The sequence below is a fragment of the Acanthopagrus latus genome, chromosome 20 (genome assembly GCF_904848185.1).
Source record: "Acanthopagrus latus isolate v.2019 chromosome 20, fAcaLat1.1, whole genome shotgun sequence".
NCBI classification, from domain to species: Eukaryota; Metazoa; Chordata; class Actinopteri; order Spariformes; family Sparidae; genus Acanthopagrus; species Acanthopagrus latus.
The window spans coordinates 20879515-20899763 of NC_051058.1; the positions used below are offsets into that span (position 1 = coordinate 20879515).

The 20249-nt window shown below is 43.2% G+C and overlaps 3 protein-coding genes across 7 annotated transcripts in view; 1 reads left to right on the plus strand and 2 right to left on the minus strand.

Moving 5' to 3' along the window:
- Positions 1–2224: 2224 nt before the first annotated feature.
- twnk (twinkle mtDNA helicase) lies at positions 2225–7716 on the minus strand. Of its 4 annotated transcripts, none has more exons than XM_037080499.1 (7): positions 7614–7716; positions 6700–7361; positions 5680–6385; positions 5350–5590; positions 4814–4921; positions 4501–4642; positions 2225–4116 (listed from the first exon to the last, which is right to left on the minus strand). In XM_037080499.1, exons 2-7 carry the CDS (start codon positions 7333–7335, stop codon positions 3781–3783), a joined length of 2169 nt encoding a protein of 722 aa, XP_036936394.1. In that variant the 5' UTR covers positions 7336–7361; positions 7614–7716; the 3' UTR covers positions 2225–3780. The 4 variants fall into 4 exon arrangements, with proteins under 4 accessions (XP_036936394.1, XP_036936396.1, XP_036936397.1 ...); XM_037080501.1 differs by having other exon boundaries at positions 7618–7711; XM_037080502.1 differs by having other exon boundaries at positions 7602–7620.
- Positions 7717–7872: 156 nt separating this feature from the next.
- Positions 7873–10880, plus strand: mrpl43 (mitochondrial ribosomal protein L43). Of its 2 annotated transcripts, XM_037080507.1 has the most exons (4): positions 7873–8175; positions 9102–9208; positions 9748–10013; positions 10098–10880. In XM_037080507.1, exons 1-3 carry the CDS (start codon positions 8045–8047, stop codon positions 9963–9965), a joined length of 456 nt encoding a protein of 151 aa, XP_036936402.1. In that variant the 5' UTR covers positions 7873–8044; the 3' UTR covers positions 9966–10013; positions 10098–10880. The 2 variants fall into 2 exon arrangements, with proteins under 2 accessions (XP_036936402.1, XP_036936401.1); XM_037080506.1 differs by lacking the exon at positions 10098–10880 and having other exon boundaries at positions 9748–10078.
- A 1536-nt stretch (positions 10881–12416) lies between these two features.
- The window catches only part of sema4gb (sema domain, immunoglobulin domain (Ig), transmembrane domain (TM) and short cytoplasmic domain, (semaphorin) 4Gb), a 36444-nt gene continuing 28611 nt past the window's right edge, over positions 12417–20249 (minus strand). The window contains exons 13-15 of the mRNA XM_037080498.1: positions 19991–20145; positions 17486–17547; positions 12417–17085 (exon numbers count right to left, since the gene is read on the minus strand). Coding sequence (XP_036936393.1) covers positions 16118–17085; positions 17486–17547; positions 19991–20145 — 1185 coding nt within the window. The 3' untranslated portion in view covers positions 12417–16117. The remainder of the gene's footprint in view (positions 17086–17485; positions 17548–19990; positions 20146–20249) is intronic.

Below are 20249 nucleotides of genomic sequence, written 5' to 3' on the forward strand. Positions count from 1 at the left end.
AGAGCTGCGTAACTCAAAGTTGTTTCATCTCCTCCCCCCTCCAGATGGCAGCTATTTGAATAGGCATGCAAAGCTCTGATCAACAAGGGCCGTTCAAAACAAAAAAGACAACAATCAGGCGAACAGCGCTGCGCTCTGATATTTGCAGAAATGTCAGTATTTTAACCTTGTGTTATTCTTTCCACCACCTGTTTTCTCTGTGAAAATAAACTCGAGCTGTTATCTTTGAAAGCTTACTAGGGTGAAGCTCAGTAATGCGAGTGTAAGTATTTTTTTCTTGCATGCATTTGTGTCACACTCCTTCCAATTTTTGTGTGTTTTCCCCTCTTTGGAAGAGCTGGCAGACGACAGGGCCGCCATCATCTGGGCGCAGCAATACCTCAAAAAACACACAAAGAGCCCCATTCAGAGGCCTCAGCAGCCATATCCCACACCCACACAGTCAAGAGGACACCCGGACCCATCCAGCACGCAGCCTGGAGTCATTATGGAAAGCAATGTGTACTTTCACAGCGGCAGAACATTCACAGGAAAACATTAAGCGGTGAAAGAACTCAGAGAAGATGAAATAAGAGCACCGAGGACGAAACAAAAACCTGGAGCTCATCACATCTGTCCAGGGGCCGTCTCCCTCCTGCCATCTTATCTCCACTGATTTGAGTTCATCAAACATACACAGGAATTGTTCCCACAGCTTACAACAATATTTTACAGTTTCAGTTATCCGAGGAGCTCAGGGGTCCACATACCACGTGTAAAGTGAGTCTGATGCCAGGAGCTTTCTCCGGACTGGTCTGTCAGAGACGGAGCCAGCAGAGATCTCAGAGGTAGACAGAGAGGCCCCAGAGTACGTGAACTCTAAACAGAGGCAAATATCTGTATTAAAGGGGGATTCCGGCAGCTCTACACATCAAAGTCTGCTACTACCGCCCATGTGAACAACATTGTGAAAAGCTTTCTGTGGTGTAACCCCACCAATTTAATGTTAAATGACTCGTTTCACCACCAGAATTTGCTCCAGTAAGTCCAATAACATTTGGAAAAGTCTCAAAGAGCCATTAAACTATTAAACTGCTTTTTTGCCATTCAAGTTAGCAGAAGGCTGAACCGGACGGTCACCGCTCGACCGGCAGAAGTCTCTCGTGTGCACGTTCTGTGGGACTCATGACAAACAGAAACCATACGGAAGATTCGGGTAATTTAACACCCAGGAAGTTGAACTTTTTTGGCTTCATGTGCCACTAAACAACACATGACGATATTGTGTTTATGAACATAATGATGAAGTGGCCCCTAAATCCAACATACTGTACCTTTAAACAGAAGAATACAATACAGGTGTGTACGGCACTTATCTTTGCTTAATGTAACACATCTTGCTGTCTTGTTTTCTGATGGGTAAAGCATCTTAATGAGTGCAAAGATCCTTCATTTTTTTAATGAGTGTGACTCCTCGTGTGGATGCCAAGGTTTTAAATTCCTCAAAGGCCCTGATATCAAACACAGACGGGCACTTTCACATTCCCACACGCTGAACTGTTCGCTTTAAACAGCGTCATAAATCTGAAATGTATTTGGCTTCGCTGTGGCCGAGATGATATACGACACTTGAGCCGTCAATTCATCCTGCAGCAGCTGACCCGACAGCGCTGCACAACGCAGACGTTTCTCACCTCTGAAAGCTGCTGATTCCACATGTAACCCCACACCAGGAGCAGGCAGGGCCGGACAGACGACTTTACCCATGAAATATTCATGTGAAGATGTTTTGAAACACATTTGCATTTATTTAAAGTCGCTCTGTCTAAATAATGGAGTGTGCACTGTGACACTGGAGACGGGTCAGTCTGAAAGCATCGCCTTATTAACATAATGTGTAAGCTGACACCACTTATTTATGAGTGTTTAAAAGGTGGCAGCACTCACAGCCGAAGGGCAAAAGGAGGATTTATATGGAAAGCAATCAGACAGGAGGAGCAGAGTTAATCAGCAGCGCCATAATTAACCATTTTCCTGCTAGTGTGCATGACTGTGTCGCAACATCTTGAGCAAAATGCCTCCGAAATATTAAAATACTCAAAACACACACGTTCTGGCAGCTGTGAAAAGAGCAGTGAACTAATTATTCATCAATTATCCTCCTCAGCTTCTCCCTGCAGTGAAGAGTCATCTGTAAAGTTCACACTGCCCCCTGTTGACCACACATGAAGACACAGACAAAGAGCTGCATCACAAGCATTTTATTTTTTAAAAAGTAGCTCATTTGATAACTCATCAGCGTACAAAAAGTCAGTAGAGAGCACATTATGTTGATGTGCAAGTGCAGGAGTTGTCCTGTATGTTACCATGAACAGTTCTTCTTGGTGTCACAGTATTATTTTTTTTCTTTGAAAGAGTAGAACAGTGTTTTAAAGGAGAATTCAGTCTACATATACAGTAGATACAAACTGTACAAACCTAACATGTGCCAACACTTTACCATCACACTCATTATGTCAACATCTTCACTTAGTTCCATAAAGAAAGAAATGCTGAGTAACCTCAGTTTATCTTGGATTATTAACACTGTGTTTCATTATGAATTACAATCAGCTGTTATTTCATATATTCTATAATATATATTATATTCAGTTGTTCCGTTCAAATGTACTTAAAGGGAAGCTGGTATTTTTTTTAACCTGGATGCTATTTCACCATCGTGCTGAGTCTAAATAACTAATGAGGACAACAGTCTTTGAAATTGCTCCAGTGTTGAGCGAGAGCCACGAAAAAACAGGCTGCAATGTAATCCCTGCAGGAAATTGGGCATCCACAAAATGTGTTTACTTTAACTGCTTGTTTCTGCCACTGACATGTTCCAGTGTCATGGAAAGGATCCCTGCAGAGATGGACCTCGTGTGAGAAGTAACATCCTCTCTGTTTAACCAGAAACAGACGCTCGCCAAAGCAACCAGACTCCATTTGCAGAAGCGCTAATTTTTATCATCACACACTTTCACATTCAAACTATATAACTCATGAAATCCATCTTGGTTTGTTTTTCCACTGTTCCAACAACAATCACCAACTCTGGTTAGCCTGAAATAAACCCTTCATTCACCGCGTCAGATGCAAAAACACTCCAGCTCTCCCCTCTTGCTCCTCTCCTGATATTTTTATTTCTAATGCATTGGATTAAGAGTTTACTTTGTTGGTGATTGTGAAAAGACAAACTACTACGGCTTTGGTGAGTTTTATTTTTGGTTTTCTGTCGAGTTTGAATGAAGTGTGTTTTAAGATGTAAAATATCCGTTTCTGTGAATGGAGTCTGGTGGGTTTGGCGAGAGCGTCATCGTGGCTGTTTCTGGTCAACCAAAAAAGATCCATCTCTCAAGGGACTCTTTCCAAAATGCTGTCAGACACAATTACAATCTGAGCCTGAGTCGGTGGCAGAAACAAGCACTTTAAGTAGATGCACTTTGACGATGTGCAATTTCCTGCAGCTGCTTTTGTGATTTATGGTTGCAGCGGTCTTGCTCCATATTGGAACAATTTCAAAAAGTGTTATTTCCACGACTCAGACACAAAACCGTAGTAAACAGGGTCTTGGTTAAAAAAAATACGAAGTAACCCTTTAATGATTAGCTTAGTTGAACTTTATGTTGGGGACATAAAACTGTCTAACTTTATCTTTTACATGACATTTCTGGATCTTGCTAAACTTCAATTAATTGTGAAAGTGGTGAAACTGAACTAAAGTCAACAGAGAAAACGATCCATAACACCGATGAATTAAACTCATTACGATTCCTTCTGCTTGCTTTCATTTCCACTTGCAGGATCCTTAACAACTCGTGGAGTCTTTGTCGTTTTGGCGGCCTTCTCCTTCTTACTCTCTTCCTTCTTCACCGCTGCACTGTCCGCCTCGTCCTCCTCCGGCTTCATGTTGACCCTCCTCAGCTTGTGCTTGCCCTTGAGGGGAGTTGCGAAAGTGAGTGATGACTTGATGAAATCCAGAGGGAAGATGCCGACGTCTCCGTCAAACCGGTTCTTTGTCACCTGCAGGGACCTGCGGCCAGGACACGTCACCAGCTTCTTCTCCTGCAGGATGAGGACGTTGTCGGCTTCTTGGCTGGCCTGGAACGGGTCAAAGGTTGAGATGTATCAGGATATAATGTGTTTTCATGATTATGTCAAGTCAGTGAAGAAAACACACATTAAAAACAGACAGTAAAAGTGTTCATGGGTGTAAAACAAAAATATGCACACCATGTAATATAATAATGTCTTATGATTATTTTTTTCATTTTCAGTTTTCTATTTGATGAATTTCAACAATTGCGTGTTTTGTGTCCTCAAAACTCTGGAACTGATCTTATTCAAGTATTCATGAACTAAATGAACACCACTAAAACATGCTATAAATGTAAAAATCTGCCTTTTCCCTTACGTATTAATCAGACTGAAAACAATACAGCTTGCTGCAGTTTAGTTATTTTCAAAAACATCCCTTCCGCTCACCTTTGCTGAACCAAAGATGGAGGCTATTTGCAGTTCTCGGTCGTCCTCCTCTTTCCTGGGGTGAATGATCAGAGTGACGTGGCAGCTGCTGTTGGTGGCAAACTTCCTGAACGCTCCGATGATGTGGTCCTGGACCGCAAACCTGGACCACATCCAACATCATTTATTTCCATATTTAACATGGGAAAATGCATTGGTTCAGAGAGAAACGGATACTTATTTCATTTGACACTTAAAAAACAATAATAACATAGCATACAAGCAGCAATCCACTTTATTGTTTATCCTCATATTTGTGATAAATCCTACTCACTTGTCTACTGAGAGGTTTTCCTGCCCCATCATGAACTGCAGGTTGTCAATGATGACATGGTTGATGTCATACATGTAAACTGCATGTTGCATAGTGTCCAGCACTGCCCTGTGAAAGGAGTCAGAGACGGGTCAGAACAAAATGCTTCATATAAAAATGCTGCTTTTATATCAGTCTTCTTGTATAAAATCTTCATTTTACTGCAGGTAAGTAAACAGTTCACACTCAACACATCTGCCATAGATCCAAGTATTTCACACAAGAACTCTAGCTTTTGAGCTGCAATTCAGAAGATGTTTGGCATTTAAATTAATAGATTATTGTAATTGTTGCCAATTTTCTGTTGATCAGCTAATGAAATTATAGACAAAGCAACGCAGGTCTCTTTGTCTTTGGGTTACCCAGTAGAATGACTAGATGCTCTATTCTTGAAATGCCTTGAGAGTTAGCAATAACATTATTCCCTGTGAGGTCTGTATCCATGTGAAGAAAGACGCATCTAGCTGGATTCCCAGTGACACTGAGAGAAGACTTACTTGATGTTCTGCTGCCCGTGGAACGTCATGAAGTAGAGCGGCAGCTCTTCGAACTTGTCTGCCCAGAAGTCGTACTGCTCCAGGTTTTCCTCCAGCCGCTGCATGGCAAACTGAGTCAGCATGATTTTAGCAAGACGCACGTTGTTGATCTCAAAGCTGCCCCATAGTGTGTTGACGCCCTGCATGCAAAGGTCCAGGGCGAGCTCGCTGATAAAGGTGGTCTTTCCACTGCCTGTAGGACCTGTAAATCAAAGAAACTTACGCATTAAGATGAAATATAAGTATTTTATGTGAACTGTTCTACCCTTTACATATCATGTTTCTTTATACCTGTGAACACAGTCAGCTCCCCTTTGCGGTGTCCCTTCAGGATCCTGTTGAGCTCCGGAAACCTCGTCCACTTCACTCCGGCCACCTGGTCTGTGTTCAACAGCTCCCCGTACACATCTTCTCTCAGCTGCTTGAAGGACACGATGGACTTGTGGGCAGCTGGGATTGAGGATTTAATGATTTGGCTGAAGTTCTTTCCCTGGGCCAGCGCCTCCACCGGACAGGGCCGGTACTCCCCGGGTCGCACCAGCGAGCAGCGCCTCAGACCCAGCTTCCTCGAAAAGATCTTTGACGCCTCCCAGGAGCGAATGTCGTCTCCCAGCCACAGCGTCACGCGCTTGAACTGTTCCAGATAAGGCAGCAGGATCGGTGGGAGGCAGCTGACTCCACGTGGAAGAGCGACACTGGGGAGTCCTGTGGCCTGGCTCACAGCCAGAGTGTCCAGCTCCTGTCCAGTTAGCACAACCTCCGAGTCCATTCGGCCCACCAGAGGGAGGCCAAACAAATTGTTGTAAGAATTACTCTTTGGTACTGTAGCTTCATTATAAGTAACCTTCTCAGTGTCTGTTCTATGTTGGGCTGAGAGAAGCTTCACGCCCTTCAGGGAGGAGTCGGGTCCACCGAACCAGGGGAAAACAAGACTCTTGGTAGGCTTGAAGAGTCTCACACCAAACTTCTTGAGGATCGCATTAGAGACCTTTGTGATCTGAAACAAAACATCGATTAACTTTAACGTACGGTGAGGTAGATTTATTTTTCTCCCTTGTTTCCATAAAATTTCTACTTTACATCAGCTCCTGGCTTCACCCTCTTCACATATCGCCTGCCAAGGATAACTATAAAGTTATTGTGAACCCTTAACCCTGTTGTGATGTAGATATGATGGCGCCTCACACTGGTGTTGGTGTTTATTGATTTATATCAAGAAAAGAATACCAGGATAATCAAAACACATGCTATCATTCACGGTCCTTTATAAAAACACCAGCACATCTCACACTTACTCCCATTAAACAATACCTGGAACATGGTTTTGATCAGCTGAACCTCGTCATCATGTAGGTCAGTGAAGGGCACAGAGCTGGACCAGATCCTCTGCACCTCCCTCAGCTCCCTCTCCCTCTCGTCCTGCTCCTCCACACTCTCTGGATATCCCAGTAGCACATCAGGGCTGAGGAAATCCTGCTCCTCCTTCTGCATCACCTCCAGGCAGTCCTGCAGATCCTCCCAGCTCCCTTCCACCAGCGTGTCCTTGCACAAAAACTGCCCGGTGGTTTTGTCGATGAACAAGGAGAAGTTGTCCTTCCTGTCAAGTGCATTGACAAAGATGCTCTGGATGTGGAGGCAGCTGTAGCCATCGTGGAAGGGAATGTCTTTGGAGCGCAGGTACTGTTTTATATCTGTGACTGTGATGGGGCTTGTAGGAAACTCCACATTAGACTTGGCATCTTTTTTATAAGCCCTGGTCCAACTGGTCGACAGGAAGCCGTCTCTGCCCAAAAGCTGTGAACCACACAGAGATTTAGGAGGCCTGTGAGGGAGTCTCTGAGAGAGAAGTCTCACACAGAGGGATGAGAGGTGTCTTTTGTGGGGAAGCCTCCGGGCTGCCACCTGCAAGAGGCAGGTGGTGCCCTTCAACAGCAAGCTCCTCCACATGAGTGTATCAGGTCAGGACATTGAACCTGGAACAGACATGAAAATATTAAGTCAGAAATGATGAAAGACAGAAAATTGACAGAAATATCAAGTCAGCTTGCAGCGAAGACATGTCTTGGTTGACCTATGCTAACGGTACGCACAGAGACGACAGACAGTGAGGCAGAAACCCAAAATTTCTTAATCAAACAGACGTTGACAATAAAAGATAATTAAGTTGAATATATGTGGAACCCTAAACTAGAAATATATTAAGTTTATCACACATTCAAGCTTACGAACTGTCTTTCATGACTTCATTTTCTTCCATGCTTCTCCTGCAACCCGCACTTTTCCGTGCATCTTCAAAACAAGTCCGTGTGAAACACACGTCGAAAGGTACCGAACAAGAAACGGTTATGCTACATTTTAGCTTTAGTTTAAAAACATTTTAACGCTTTCAATGTACATCTGATGAAATAAAAAATAAATCTGACATCATAATTACCGCCAGAAGAAGTCTTATCGTGATATGTTATTTATTTAAACCGTCGTGTCCTTGCTATGTTTCACTCCGGAACGTATCTTCGACGGACCGCGCTGTGTACATGCCCGTCAGGTCGTCCTCTATCAATGTTGCGGCTGTTTATCGTGTTTAGCTGTTTAATTAGCCGCTCGGTTTTAATGATATATGAATTATAATATAAAACCCTTGCTTGTCGGTTGAACGATGACTTCCAGAGGGACACCGAGCCGCTTCCTGCAGAGTGTTCTCCAGAACGGCGTCGGTCGGTACGTCTGTCAGCTCAAACGGGTTTCCCTCATCTTCTCCAAGAAGGCACAGAGCTCGTTGGGAGTCAGGTAAAAACACACGAAAAATCAAAAACTGTGTGCTTGAATTGAATATAGTGTTTGTAGAATTGATGCTGTGTAGGTAAGGTGTGGATATTTATATAAGGTAACAGGTTTCCACATGCTATAATTGTTAAAATTGCTAAAATTGGGTGAAACGTGTATATAAAAATACTAAGTACAAGGTTTAAGTGACAATCCTGCATTATCTAAGTCAAAGCACAGTAGTGTTGTTAGCTAAATGTACTTATCAAAAGCAAAAGTATATGTTAAAAAAAAAACTGCCTCTGTTAGTGTATATTTACTGATGCAGAAACAAAATTAGTCGATTAATTCATTAATTGCTTGAAAGAAAAACACTTTTGATACTTGAATAATTGTTTGATCCATTCTTGTTTAATTAACTGTTGAGTTAATATCATGAATGTGGAATCCTCGATTTTGACAAACTGTAATGGACATTTATTTTATTTTATTTGCAGATCAGTAGATGAATCAATTAGATATCAGGAGATTAATTCGCAGATCTAGTTGCAGCCCTAATCATTACACATTCAGTTATTTGACTGTCACCAATGCTTAAATAAGTACACAACATTTTGATGTTGTGTCTCATTAAGGTTTTGGGCTATTTGTAACCACTTTGTATACTTGTGGGCATTTAATCTGTAATGTTATTTGTTGATCAGGTAAAGTTTTAAGTGCTAATAAATTATAACTAGTTTAGTCAATTGTACAGTAAAGTACAAGTACCTCAGTATAGTTCTTTAATAAAAGGACTACATTCCATCATTGTCAGTAATGTTAATAATCATCAGCTGCAGTCTTGATATTAACACAGACCATCAACAGCAGATCCATCCTGTCTCAACAAAACCTGAATTACCAAAAAATCAAAAAGCAGAGTGACTTCAGTATCTTCTGATCTTTTTCAGGGAGTTCATCGAGGAGGGGGTGGTGGATTATGCCAAGAAGAATCCTTCGACTGTCGTGTATGTGTCTCCTCAGGCGTCCAGGATTCCCAAAATAGTTGCAGAATACTGTAAGTGCTCATGACTGTGTGTTTTATTGGGGAGCACCACTGGGGCAGAAATCCAAATCCAGAGATCCCAATCCCAATAAAACAAGCAGTGAGGAAAGCCTTTCTGTTTTCATTCTTACTGACGGCCGAACTTTAAGCTTCTGAAGCAAAATGTTCTATAAGAAACATATTTCAGCCGGTCTAAAACATCATAATGCTACTTTTTCAAAATGATAGTCAAACTTTACAGTTTAAAGGCCAGATACATGGTGAAAATCAGTTTTATTGGTGAAGTATGTGGCAAGTTTAAGCGATCAATATGAAGTAGTGTGATTGTGAATGTTATTACACTCAGGTACTGTAGGGGGCAGTGTAACACAGGCTTTTCTTAGACCTCTACTCAGGTAGAAGTGAAATGACACTGAGGACGTCAACTGACTTAGTTAAACCCTCTCACCCAGAATCAGCTGTTCATATTGACCTTCACAACAGGCAGCTGTGTCAGAAAGTCTGTACATGAGTCAGTCATACTTATTATTTCCTCTTTTTCCTTCCTGCAGTGAACGGAAGCGTGAGGGAAGAAATCATCACGAACAAAACGTCTCCGCAGATTTCAGAGCTCTTGACCAAGCTGACCAATCAGTCCGGCCTGGACATCATCCGCATCCGTAAGCCCTTCCACACGGACAGCCCCAGCATCCAGGGCCAGTGGCACCCGTTCACCAACCGGCCGCCGTCCATCGGCCCCATCAGACCACAGAAACAGGACAATAAATGAGGACTGGCCGAGGATGTTTCCAGAACAAGAATGCTTAATTTCTTGCAAGTCTGTGCTCTTTTGTTGATCTGTTTCTAGTGTCTGAAATCTAAATTAAATCATATTTCTATAAAGCTCTCGTTTTTGTTGCAGAAATCAAACCGGCACGTTTGTTGAATTATTCTGCAGAAGACCCTGTTATCGACTGAGTATGCTTGGCCGTGCCCTTCTGTCTGGTGTCAGCAGAGAAGCCTCTTTAGCTGTGCAGAAACGTGCGCACGATGCCATCTCTGAATGCCACATTTGAATAGACTTCACATGAACCCACCGGAGGCTTGTCAGCAGACATAATGAAGAGCAGATAACCGTTTTTAATCTGGAGGTTATCTGAAGATTCATGGAATAAGTGCAGACGGAATAAATGTTCTTTTTTTTTTGTGCAAACGCAGGCATTCGTGTTTAAATTTAGATTTTCTCCTCGGTTGTATTTGAGCAGCTTGTCAGAGGAAGACAGAACTGCAGCGGTGCTGTCTGCATTGTTAAGTGTGACGGATTCAACTACAGAAATAACACCATTTTTTTATTTGTATGAGAAGAGGGTCTGTACATGTTTTCACTGTTGAACACTGAGGGTTTGGAATGCCTCCTCGCTGCACAACCTGAAATGATCTTGAGCGAATGTGACAGATGGTTGTGTGGTAGCTTGAGGGACGAGTCTTAACCTTCAGCACGGAGCCGCCCTCTGACTAACACTCCTCCAGTGGGTGATTTGTTCATATTTAACAAGGAGGATGTCGGTGAAAACTACTCTCCTCTTTCTGTGCAGTTTCTCATCCTGAACTCATCATTATTGACCGCAGTAGGCGTCAGTTGATCCTGCTGTCCCCCCAACAAATGACCTCGGTGTTCCTCTCCACAAAAGTACGCCCATAAGTACTGTAGTCATCAAATGAATACAAATAAGAGGACTTGGGTGAATGTGAATGTGAAAGGTGCCCCCAGGACAGATTGCTTGTTTCTGTTGATTGATGGCATATATATAACTCTGGCCACAGGAAATGGTTTGGACTTAATGTGAAAATGTATGTAGAATAGGAGCGTGAGATGACTGCAGAGGATGATGATGAGCTCTGCAGCGTGACACCGAGGCTGATTTCACTCATTTGTATGTACTGGAGTTGCATTTTTTAAAAGAATATGGATGCAGACTTCCTTTAGGTTTTTCCTGCATACATATCGCCTATTATCCAATAAAAGTGGCATTTAAATGGTCCGTAAACTCAAATAATTTAGGTGAAATTAAAAGAGCGGTTCCCCCCAAAATCTAAATTCAGACCAGGTGAAGTTTTGTAGTCCACAAAATATTTCTGGAACTTTACAGCAAGCAGTTTCCATCTGAACCTTAAAGATATTATTTATATCCTTCCTTTCTTATTTTAAGTTTTTTTTTGGGGGGGGGGCTTTATTTGACAGGACAGCTTGAAAGATGACAGGAAACAAGGTGAGAAAAAAGTGGGAATGACATGAAGCAAAGGACTGCAGGTCACAGCGAGGACACAACCTCTGAGTTTTTAAAACTAGTCCCTGTATACTCTAGTAGTTCAGAAGAATGCTTCAACGCTGCTCTGCTCCAGAAATGTTTTGCTGACCACAAAACTTCTCTAATCTTTCCATCAGCACGTTGGTGAGGAGATAACAACTGAATTTTCACTTTTTGGTGAACTTATCCTTTAAACTGATTCAGGAGGGACAACGTGGAGGCCATTTAGCCCGTTTTAATAAAGGGAATCAAAGCATTGTTCACTAAAGACGTGAAAACGCTCTCTGATGTCTCGTCCTCACATACTGCATTTTAATTTATCCGTGGCAGCGACTGCAGATATCAGAGCCACCGAGCTCTCATCACACTCGCTCACCCCGATGGGATCTGGCACAGCCGAACCCACGCTAGGACATTAAAGGCTCTAAATAAAGATGCTGTTGCTAAGTTACTGTCTTGATCGCTGCTCTGAAAAATGGCCACTTTATCACACCCTTAAGCTTATGTTATACCTTTGCTCCATCAGAGTCATATGTAAATGAGTCTGGGATCACGCAGGGTCAGTTCCCCGGTGGAGGACAGTGGCCTTGCCGCTCGCCACGAGCTAAAAACAGGCTGATTATCGCGGCGTCTTGAGGATAGGATTTGGTGTGAACATGTTTTGCATCTAATTTCCTGACTTTCCCTCAGGGCTGTTGACACTGACTTCTCTCTTTCCCAAGCTGAACATAATGAAAAGTGTTTTTTGTTTGTTTTTTTGTTTTTTTATCCGCACAAAAGCAAATGGAAATTTAATTGAACTTCAAATAAATAAGACATGAGAGACAATGTAAAAAAAAAAGTCCTTTCTGTGAGCAGCTCAAGCACGGATGTCACTTCAGACAGTTCATAGTTCATTATCTACATCAGAAAATCATACAGAACCAACTGGGTGGAAAGTGTCACAGTTTACAAGGATATACTACATGACCTTTCACAGAGTACTTACAGAACAGTGCAAAATATGAACTCTTTACTCCAGTTTCTTTGGCCAACACCGAGAGAAATAATCTACCTCTACTTAAAATATACTCTTGCATATTGACACAGCAGGATGTATTCATGTTAGTTCACTGTGGGATTGTGTGTACACAAACAGGGTGAAAGTAAAACTGGAAGCCGATACTTTAACTATTTTCACCTAAAGTCCATGTTACAATATACAGTGCAGAGCCAGTGTCTGTTGTAAACAGATTGTCCTTAAGTGAGAATGAAGCAGCAGCAGGAGACTCAGACGAAGCTTTCAACATGTTGATGATGGAAGCTTTTATATAATACAAGGTCAAGTATATTAACATGTTAAAGGAGACACATTATGCTTTGTTTTTTTTTCCTCTCCTTCAGTGTTTGTCATGAAAAAAAGTACTGAAAGTTAAATAGGTGTAACAGAAGCTCCTCTGTCCCACAGAAAACACTGCTCCTCAAACGCCTCATCAGTAGTCCCGCCTTTAATACTGTGACTTTGTGACATCACACTACATCAGAATGTCACATATAATTTGCTAACAATTGATTTAGCACAGCTGTTCTGTTGTTAGTGGTGCTGGCTCAGGTGTGTGAGAGCTGACCAATCAGAGGAGACTGTGCGCAGTCTTAAAGAGACAGGAGCAAACGAACTGTGTGAGAAAACTGATCGAGCACTAAAGCATTTTAACATATTCTAGCAGTAACCCAGGATAAAAATATGAACCAGAAAAAGAGCAGAATATGTCTCCTTTAAACTCAATTTAATAAAAAAGTAACCCAACATGAACACTTCTTTACAGCTTTGATTTAAATAAAATGAAATGCTCAGGAATCACACCTGTAAAATGAGAAAGGGATGAGAGAACAGAAATCCTCATCAGTCTTTCCGAGTTAGTACACTATAACGTAGTGACACAGATTCTTATATAAGCTGCCACAAATCAAAAATACCAGCATGTAATAAATGTAAGAATAGTGTTAACCGTATCTCTGATGTTAAACTAATGCAGAACATTCTGTTCACAAACACAAACTCCGGGGCTCTAATTGATTAGGTTGGCCATCACGGCCGTTGTACACTCAGCAGGGTCCTTGAGAGAGTGTGAATGCGAGCGGAGAGAGTAATAGATGATACTGTCATCCAGAGGTGATGAGACGGGAAAACAAAAGGGGCAGTGGAGAAGGAGGGAGGGAGAGAGAGGGGAGGAATGGAGATGAGGATGAAAAACAAGTTAAAAGGGCTAAAAAAGGCTGACAAGAGGAAAGCAAGTGCAAAGAAGCTGCATCGTCCTGTGTTCTCTGAATGAACACACAGGTCAGCAGCAGAGAAAAACACACCTAAGGACGTGACGTCAGGAGAAATTAAAGGGTAATCTGTCTAGTTTTACTTATTTTGGGGGCTGAATGACAGTTTAGTCTATAAGTCATCCCTGCAGAGACAGACGGCCGTTGCGTCGCTCTGTTCAAAGCCACCAGACTCCACTGGCGAAAACACAAATTTTACCTTCACTGGTCTGGTGTTTTAACAGGTTGGTTACGATCTGAACAAACTATTCAAAGCATCAAAGTCCCACATTTACACAAACAAACTGTGATTTTGTCAGTGGAGCGTGGCAGCTTTGAGTAGACTGGTGTAACAGAAGGCTCAGGTTAAAAAAAAAAATGGTTTTAAGAAGTTCATTCCTGTCAAAATTCAATGTATATCCAGATATTTCCCACCAGTGTAAAAGTGTACGTATGCTATTGGATCAGTGGGATCTGAGGCCCTTTAGTCAAAGCATGAAGTGCAATTTTTAGACTGTATTCTCAATCACAAGAGGTCTAGAATAAAGTGGTTTACAAGGCAGACAAGTAGCCCTGCAAGTGCAAAGGAGCTCCTGCCTCCTTGTATCATCATCTGCTTCCTGCATGGCTAACCAGGACACTCAGGTCAAATGTTTTCTGTCTGCTTCTACCTGCAGAGACAACAAGACTCTATGCAAACAGACAAGGAGCTCCCCCTCCTCCTCCTCCTCTTCCGATCTCTGTGGAGGCGAGCCAACTACCGCTGTTACTGTCAGCGACTGTGACAAATGCACGCCTCGAGTCACCACAGAGGGCTGCTGCTGAGCCGCTGCCACAAGAGCTGATTCAACACTTTCCTGCAGTGACAGATCTTTATTTACCACCGGCCGTGACACGTTTACAAACCGCTCAGAGATTCATTTCAGTCACTTTCCCTCTAAGTTAAATACGCGTCATTTAATCATCGCTCCGTTCACCTTGGCGAGGGGGGATTCTGTGGGGCTCTGCAGCTCTTGTTGTTTTGGCATTGCTCTGATGTCAGGTAAACACCCAGGATGTCTTTGTGGGTCGCATGCGTGAAGGTCTTCTCTGGTCTGATTCGGCGACCTGGAACCAGCAGCTTTTTTTTTTTTTTTTTTTTTTTTTTTTAAAGCAGAGGACAAACTGTTGTGGCTTTTAGTAACATCAAGTGGGATAAAACTACAGCCTTGATGTCTCGGGAGAAAGATAAAATATGTTTGCGTGGACAGATAAAAAACTAAAAGCAGTATTTTCTGTTCAGTATCTCATCTGTCTGTTTGAAGTGTGTGTTGTAGTTTCCTCTCAGCCTCCTGTCGCCCTGAAGCCAGTCTGCAGATGTCAAGTGAAGCCAATCGATCTGACCACAGACGGCCCTTTAATGGACTACAACTACTACTAAAAACATAAGAGACACCTGGAAACTTGTTTCACAGTTTGCTACAAGTGCTTCCATTGGCACCGACACAACACATTGCCACCAAAAGCTGCAACAGCGATGTGGTTATTGCATTGACTGTACATGAGAACAGAGGAGCATGAAGAAAGAGTGGTTTGAATAAAAAAAAAACTGAAATGTATGAATCGTTTTTACCACCCGAGCTCTCAAAGTGATACTCCACAGAAAATCAAACAGGGGCCTCGATGACAGGAGGCTGTGAAACCACTGTGGTATTCTTGTTCAATATCATCAGTATTTTAAAATAGATATATCAGGCTGTTGGTCACCAGCGTTGGAGGGACAACACAGGGACACTTTCATGTTGTAGCCAGCAACATAAAGAATAGAAAAAAATGCCGGTAGAAGTTGTGGATTAGTCTGACAAATGACAGTGAGAGAGGGTCCGAAAGATTAGCCATGAAACAATGCACAAAGAAAGAGATTTTTTTTGTGGAGTATCATTTTAAGCTCCAGTTGGGGCATCACAAAGTTTCCTGAACACTTCCAGAGTCAAAAAAATATGCGATCGTTTGTCCCCATGTCCCGTTTTCGCTCCTCCTTCGTGTCATCTGACCGCCGTCTTTCTGCACTGAGGTAGCATCATTGAGCTCCCTACTCGTGGTGACTTTGTAAGAGTGCAGTCGAATATTTCACAGCTCCACTTTCTCCAACAGCAGTCTCTGGTTAAGTGTAGTCCATCGTTGAAGTGAAGTCATGGGAGACACGAGAGGCCGCACGTTTTCAGATCAGGTGAGGACACGACCTGCAGGTACACTGGGTTAATAACAGCAGCGTTTAATACAACAGTCAGTTCTCCCCCCACGACTACGGGTCACCGCTGGGGTCAGAATAAATAACAGCAGGACAAATACTGAGAGGGGAGTCCTAAATGGAGCTCTCATCAGGGTGCACGTCCAGCTGTGTGTGTTTCCTCTGCTCCAGGATCCTGTTGAGCTCCTCCGTGAACGAGTGGTAGAGCGGCGACATGCCCTCGGAGTCGGCCTGCCTCAGCAGCACATAGCTGTTCCCGTTCATCTTCCTCAGCACGCTGGGCAGAGTCGCCGACAGCCCGTTGGCGTAGTCCATGTTGGGAAGCGGAGGTGGCATAGGAAGAGGTGGTGCGGGGGGAGGTGTTTTGCATGGAGAAAACTGGCCCTCACCTGGAACTATCTGGAGGAAGCCGTCGCCCAAGTCCCCGAAGGTTGGCATCGAGATGGAGCGACGATCCTGGCGGCCGTTGCAGTGGCTGGAGATGGTTTTGAGTTCCAGGTGGGAGCTCCTCTTTCTCTCGGAGGCTCCAAGGACCTGGAGCCCATGCTGGGAGAACTTCCTCTCCTGAGGGGCCCGTCTGGTGCAGAAGCTCACATAAAGCAGCACCACAGTCAACACCAGGCAAAGCCCTCCGAGAACCGCCACCAGGGAGATGTACACGGCCTCCATGTGCCTGTAGGTCTGGAACTCGGGTCCGGGTGGCACCGGGGCGGGAGGCGAGGGCAGAGGCTGCTCGGTGGGGCTGCTGGTGGAGACAACAGTCGGGCTGGAAACCGTTGTGGGGTTAGTCGTGGCTGTGGGCTCCACGGGGAAGTACGAGTCCGTGTGCACTCTGACGGTGTAGAGATAAACCAGGACTGAGACCGAGTTCTCCACAGCAAAGCAGCGATAAGACCCGCTCTGCTGGGAGCGAGCTCCGATAATGAGCAGGCCATCTGTGCCGATGCGGTAGCCGGAATCCAGGCCGTATCCCTGGAGCTCTTTGCCGTTTAGCGTCCAGCGCGGCTGTGCGAGGTTGGAGTGCAGTTCACACTGGAGCAGCACGTCGTCGCCCGCCATCACAGAGCGCCTCCGATGGACCACTGAGCGGCAGAAAGAGAGAAAATAACAGAAGCAGAGAGATGACAAAACCGCTGCAGGACAGAGGGATGAAGATAGAAGGAGATGTCAGGTCAGCAAGGTTACATCTTCCAAGTGAAGTGTGCAACCTTTCAGCATCACTTTCCATCACGTCTCATAAGCCTCTTTAAATGTAGCGAGCGGCCGCCTGACCTCTAGCAAGACAGGAACTGATTAAAACCTGCATGCTGGGACCTGAGGGATGAGCGAGGAGCGAGCACCTATGAAATCCCTTAATAGCTGTTAAATGCTTGAAAAGAGAAGAGAAGTACGTGTGGGACTTTTTTCACCTCGTAATCTGTGTGTGAGCGTCAGGACAGTTTAGTGACGTAATAGATGTAGAGTGCGTGCTTGTATACGAACCGTTTCCTGAATTCTCCTTGCAGCCCCTGACTCCTCTCAGGATGTCCTGGGTGATGTTGGACCTGAAACAGGGATTCAAATTGTCAAAACAATGAGTAACAGACAAACAACGTAAGGCAGAAAACACAAAATGTGCCACAAAATTTTAATTGTTCATGAAAACGACCTGAATGTGTTACAGGTTGTTAATAAAAGGAATACAGGCAACAACACAGGTAAGATTCAATAGATAAAGCAGATGAACCATCAGAGACTGAAGGACAAACACAGATGCAGGTGAACACAGACAGGAAGTGGAAGGTAAAACATGACACACGAGGATATAACCTACAAAATAAAAGTGTAAAGTGAAACCCAAAACCAAGACAGGATGTTTCTATCAACAAAAGAGTCGTCTGAAACCATAAAAATAACAGAAACCAGTCCAAAAAACAACTTCAAGGGACAGTTCACCATAAAATTTGACACTCATATTCTTATATATTCTCCCAGTATATTAGAGATAACACCAAAACAAACCTAGATGGATAAACAGCACTACAGGTAAGAGGGAAAATACATATATTTGGTTTTGGGGTGACACACCGCGGCTCTAAAATAAGACTCACAAGAGAGAAAACCCAGTTCGTGCAGCAACAATTTTAATTCACAGATTTTGCTATTTTAGATCAAACTGCTGAAGGTCCCACGCTGAGCGAGCAGCAGACGTAACTTCACCCAGATCAGTGCAGAGTCGCGGTACGTAGCTGTGGTTATCCCCCCGTCTCTGTGTTCCAACAACCTTTGGTAAATAAAAACACTAGAAAGCAGACTGCTTTCTCACTCTCCTTAAATAATTGAATTGTTTCAGAAGGGAAGCGGCCGCTGTGCAGCACGGATCGAGGGAGGGGGGAAGTGCATGATCTCACATCAACATTCAATTCTGCTTTCTGCAGATGTGACGCTGCCTCCAAACAAATCCACAGGAGAGTCTGATGTGTCTGCCGCCGTAATGGAGATTAAGATGTCTGTTATTTGCTCATGCAGAGCGAGCGGAGAGAGGCGCAAACCGTCTGCAGAGCGAGGACGAGCCAAACTTCTGTCTGTGTGCTGTTTGTCCGTGTGTTTGGAAGGAGCTGATAACGGTCGCCGGCTCAAACTCATCCAGCCCGGTCCGACCAGAGCAGAACCAAAACAAGATGCAGGATAAAGGAATTCATTTAATTAAGTTTTCTTCTTAATAATCTAATTTAACAGCATCCAGTAAGCAGCGGAATGAAAAGTACACTTACATAAGTAAAAACTTCAGGTATTTCAGTTTCATGCCACATTATTCGTCTACTTCACCACAACTCTGATTACTCTCGACTACTTTATACTTCACTTCATTTATCTATGAGCTAAAATGGCCAGTTGCTTAACAAATTAAGACTTTACATTACATAAAATATATGATGCATTTTTAATAGATGAAACTACTCGACAGAATATAAAATATTTAAAATGAGCTCATCTTCTGCTACAGCTCTAAAATGCCACTGAAATATTAAAGAAACAGTTGTATGTAGTTGTATAGTCAACAATTATACAACCTTCTAGTGGCATGAACACATAATAAAGTGTAATTATTTAAGATAAATCAATTGTTCGTGAATACTCTTTATCAATAAATACTTTAAATCATATATTATTCTGTGTCGTAACCCATAAATCTAAATGTTTGTATGCTGCTAAATATGTAGACTTCAAATGAAGTGTTAGCAACTTTATTTATTAATTTATGCAAAACAATCTGTAAGAATGTGATTAATGTCAACCTGATGCTGTGACAAACTGCGAGAGAAGTTTCTTTTTTAAATCCAAGTGTTTCTTTTTCTTTTGTTTTATTGTGGGGGGGTGTAATCATCGTGGAGAAGCTCCTGCTGAGCTGAAAAGAAAAAATCCAGGTCGACTCACATCGTCTTGCTCTCATAGAAATTCTGTTGGAAGAGAGAGTAAACTGCATAAATAATGAATTAGACGCTGGTATTGTTGTCGAGCCCGGAGGAAATAAACAACGTAAAAGGTCAGGTAATACAAAAACGTACACAGAGTCAGAATGATTCATCTCGTTTGGACAATCTTTTAGGACTTCTCACATGAAGAGAGGCAAACAGTGGTGATGAGAGAGCAGCTGGCCGGATATTCTGACTGTTTCATTAAGAATATGGCGGACGTGACACATATTTTCCCTTGTTTCCTACTGAGCTCAGCATCTAAATGAGAGTGCGCAAGTTTTGATCATTCCTATGGCTGTAAACCAAATGCAAATAGCAGCAGCAGACAGAGAATTTCAAGGAGTTTCAGGAGGAAAAGAAAGACACAAACAAGCAGAGCAAACAGAGACGAGGAGTAAAGACTCTGGATCCACGACGAAGCAAAGCGAACCGATCCGCTTCGACAAGAATCTGCTGCACGTTCTGCCAAATAGAAAACATTTGTTGAGTCGCTCAGTTAAGTTTAGTGTACAGGTGTGTGTTCCCTCACCTCTGTGCACGGGAGGATATTTCCACGCACACCTTCCCGTCCCAGCCGCAGAACGGATCTCTGGCAAACACGCAGTCGTAACAGGAAGTGTACCTCTGACAGGCCGCCATCGGCACCTGCACGACTCCAGAGCGCGAGCCGACGTAGATACTCCGCTGCAAAGCAAAAACATTAATGATTCTTCCAGTCTGGGAGTATTTGCAGGTAACTTTCTTTATTCTTTATGACCTCTAAAGTCCTACAATTACTCCAGGATACA

Coding starts and splice junctions, on each gene's coding strand:
- twnk (XM_037080499.1), bottom strand. CDS start 7,335: ATGTGGAGGAGCTTGCTGTTGAAGGGCACCACCTGCCTCTTGCAGGTG. Junction 4,922..5,349: donor CACGGGCAGCAGAACATCAA/GTAAGTCTTCTC, acceptor CTCCTTTCACAG/GGCAGTGCTGGACACTATGC. Junction 4,643..4,813: donor GAAAACCTCTCAGTAGACAA/GTGAGTAGGATT, acceptor GATGTGGTCCAG/GTTTGCGGTCCAGGACCACA.
- mrpl43 (XM_037080507.1), top strand. CDS start 8,045: ATGACTTCCAGAGGGACACCGAGCCGCTTCCTGCAGAGTGTTCTCCAG. Junction 8,176..9,101: donor CAGAGCTCGTTGGGAGTCAG/GTAAAAACACAC, acceptor GATCTTTTTCAG/GGAGTTCATCGAGGAGGGGG. Junction 9,209..9,747: donor CAAAATAGTTGCAGAATACT/GTAAGTGCTCAT, acceptor TCCTTCCTGCAG/TGAACGGAAGCGTGAGGGAA.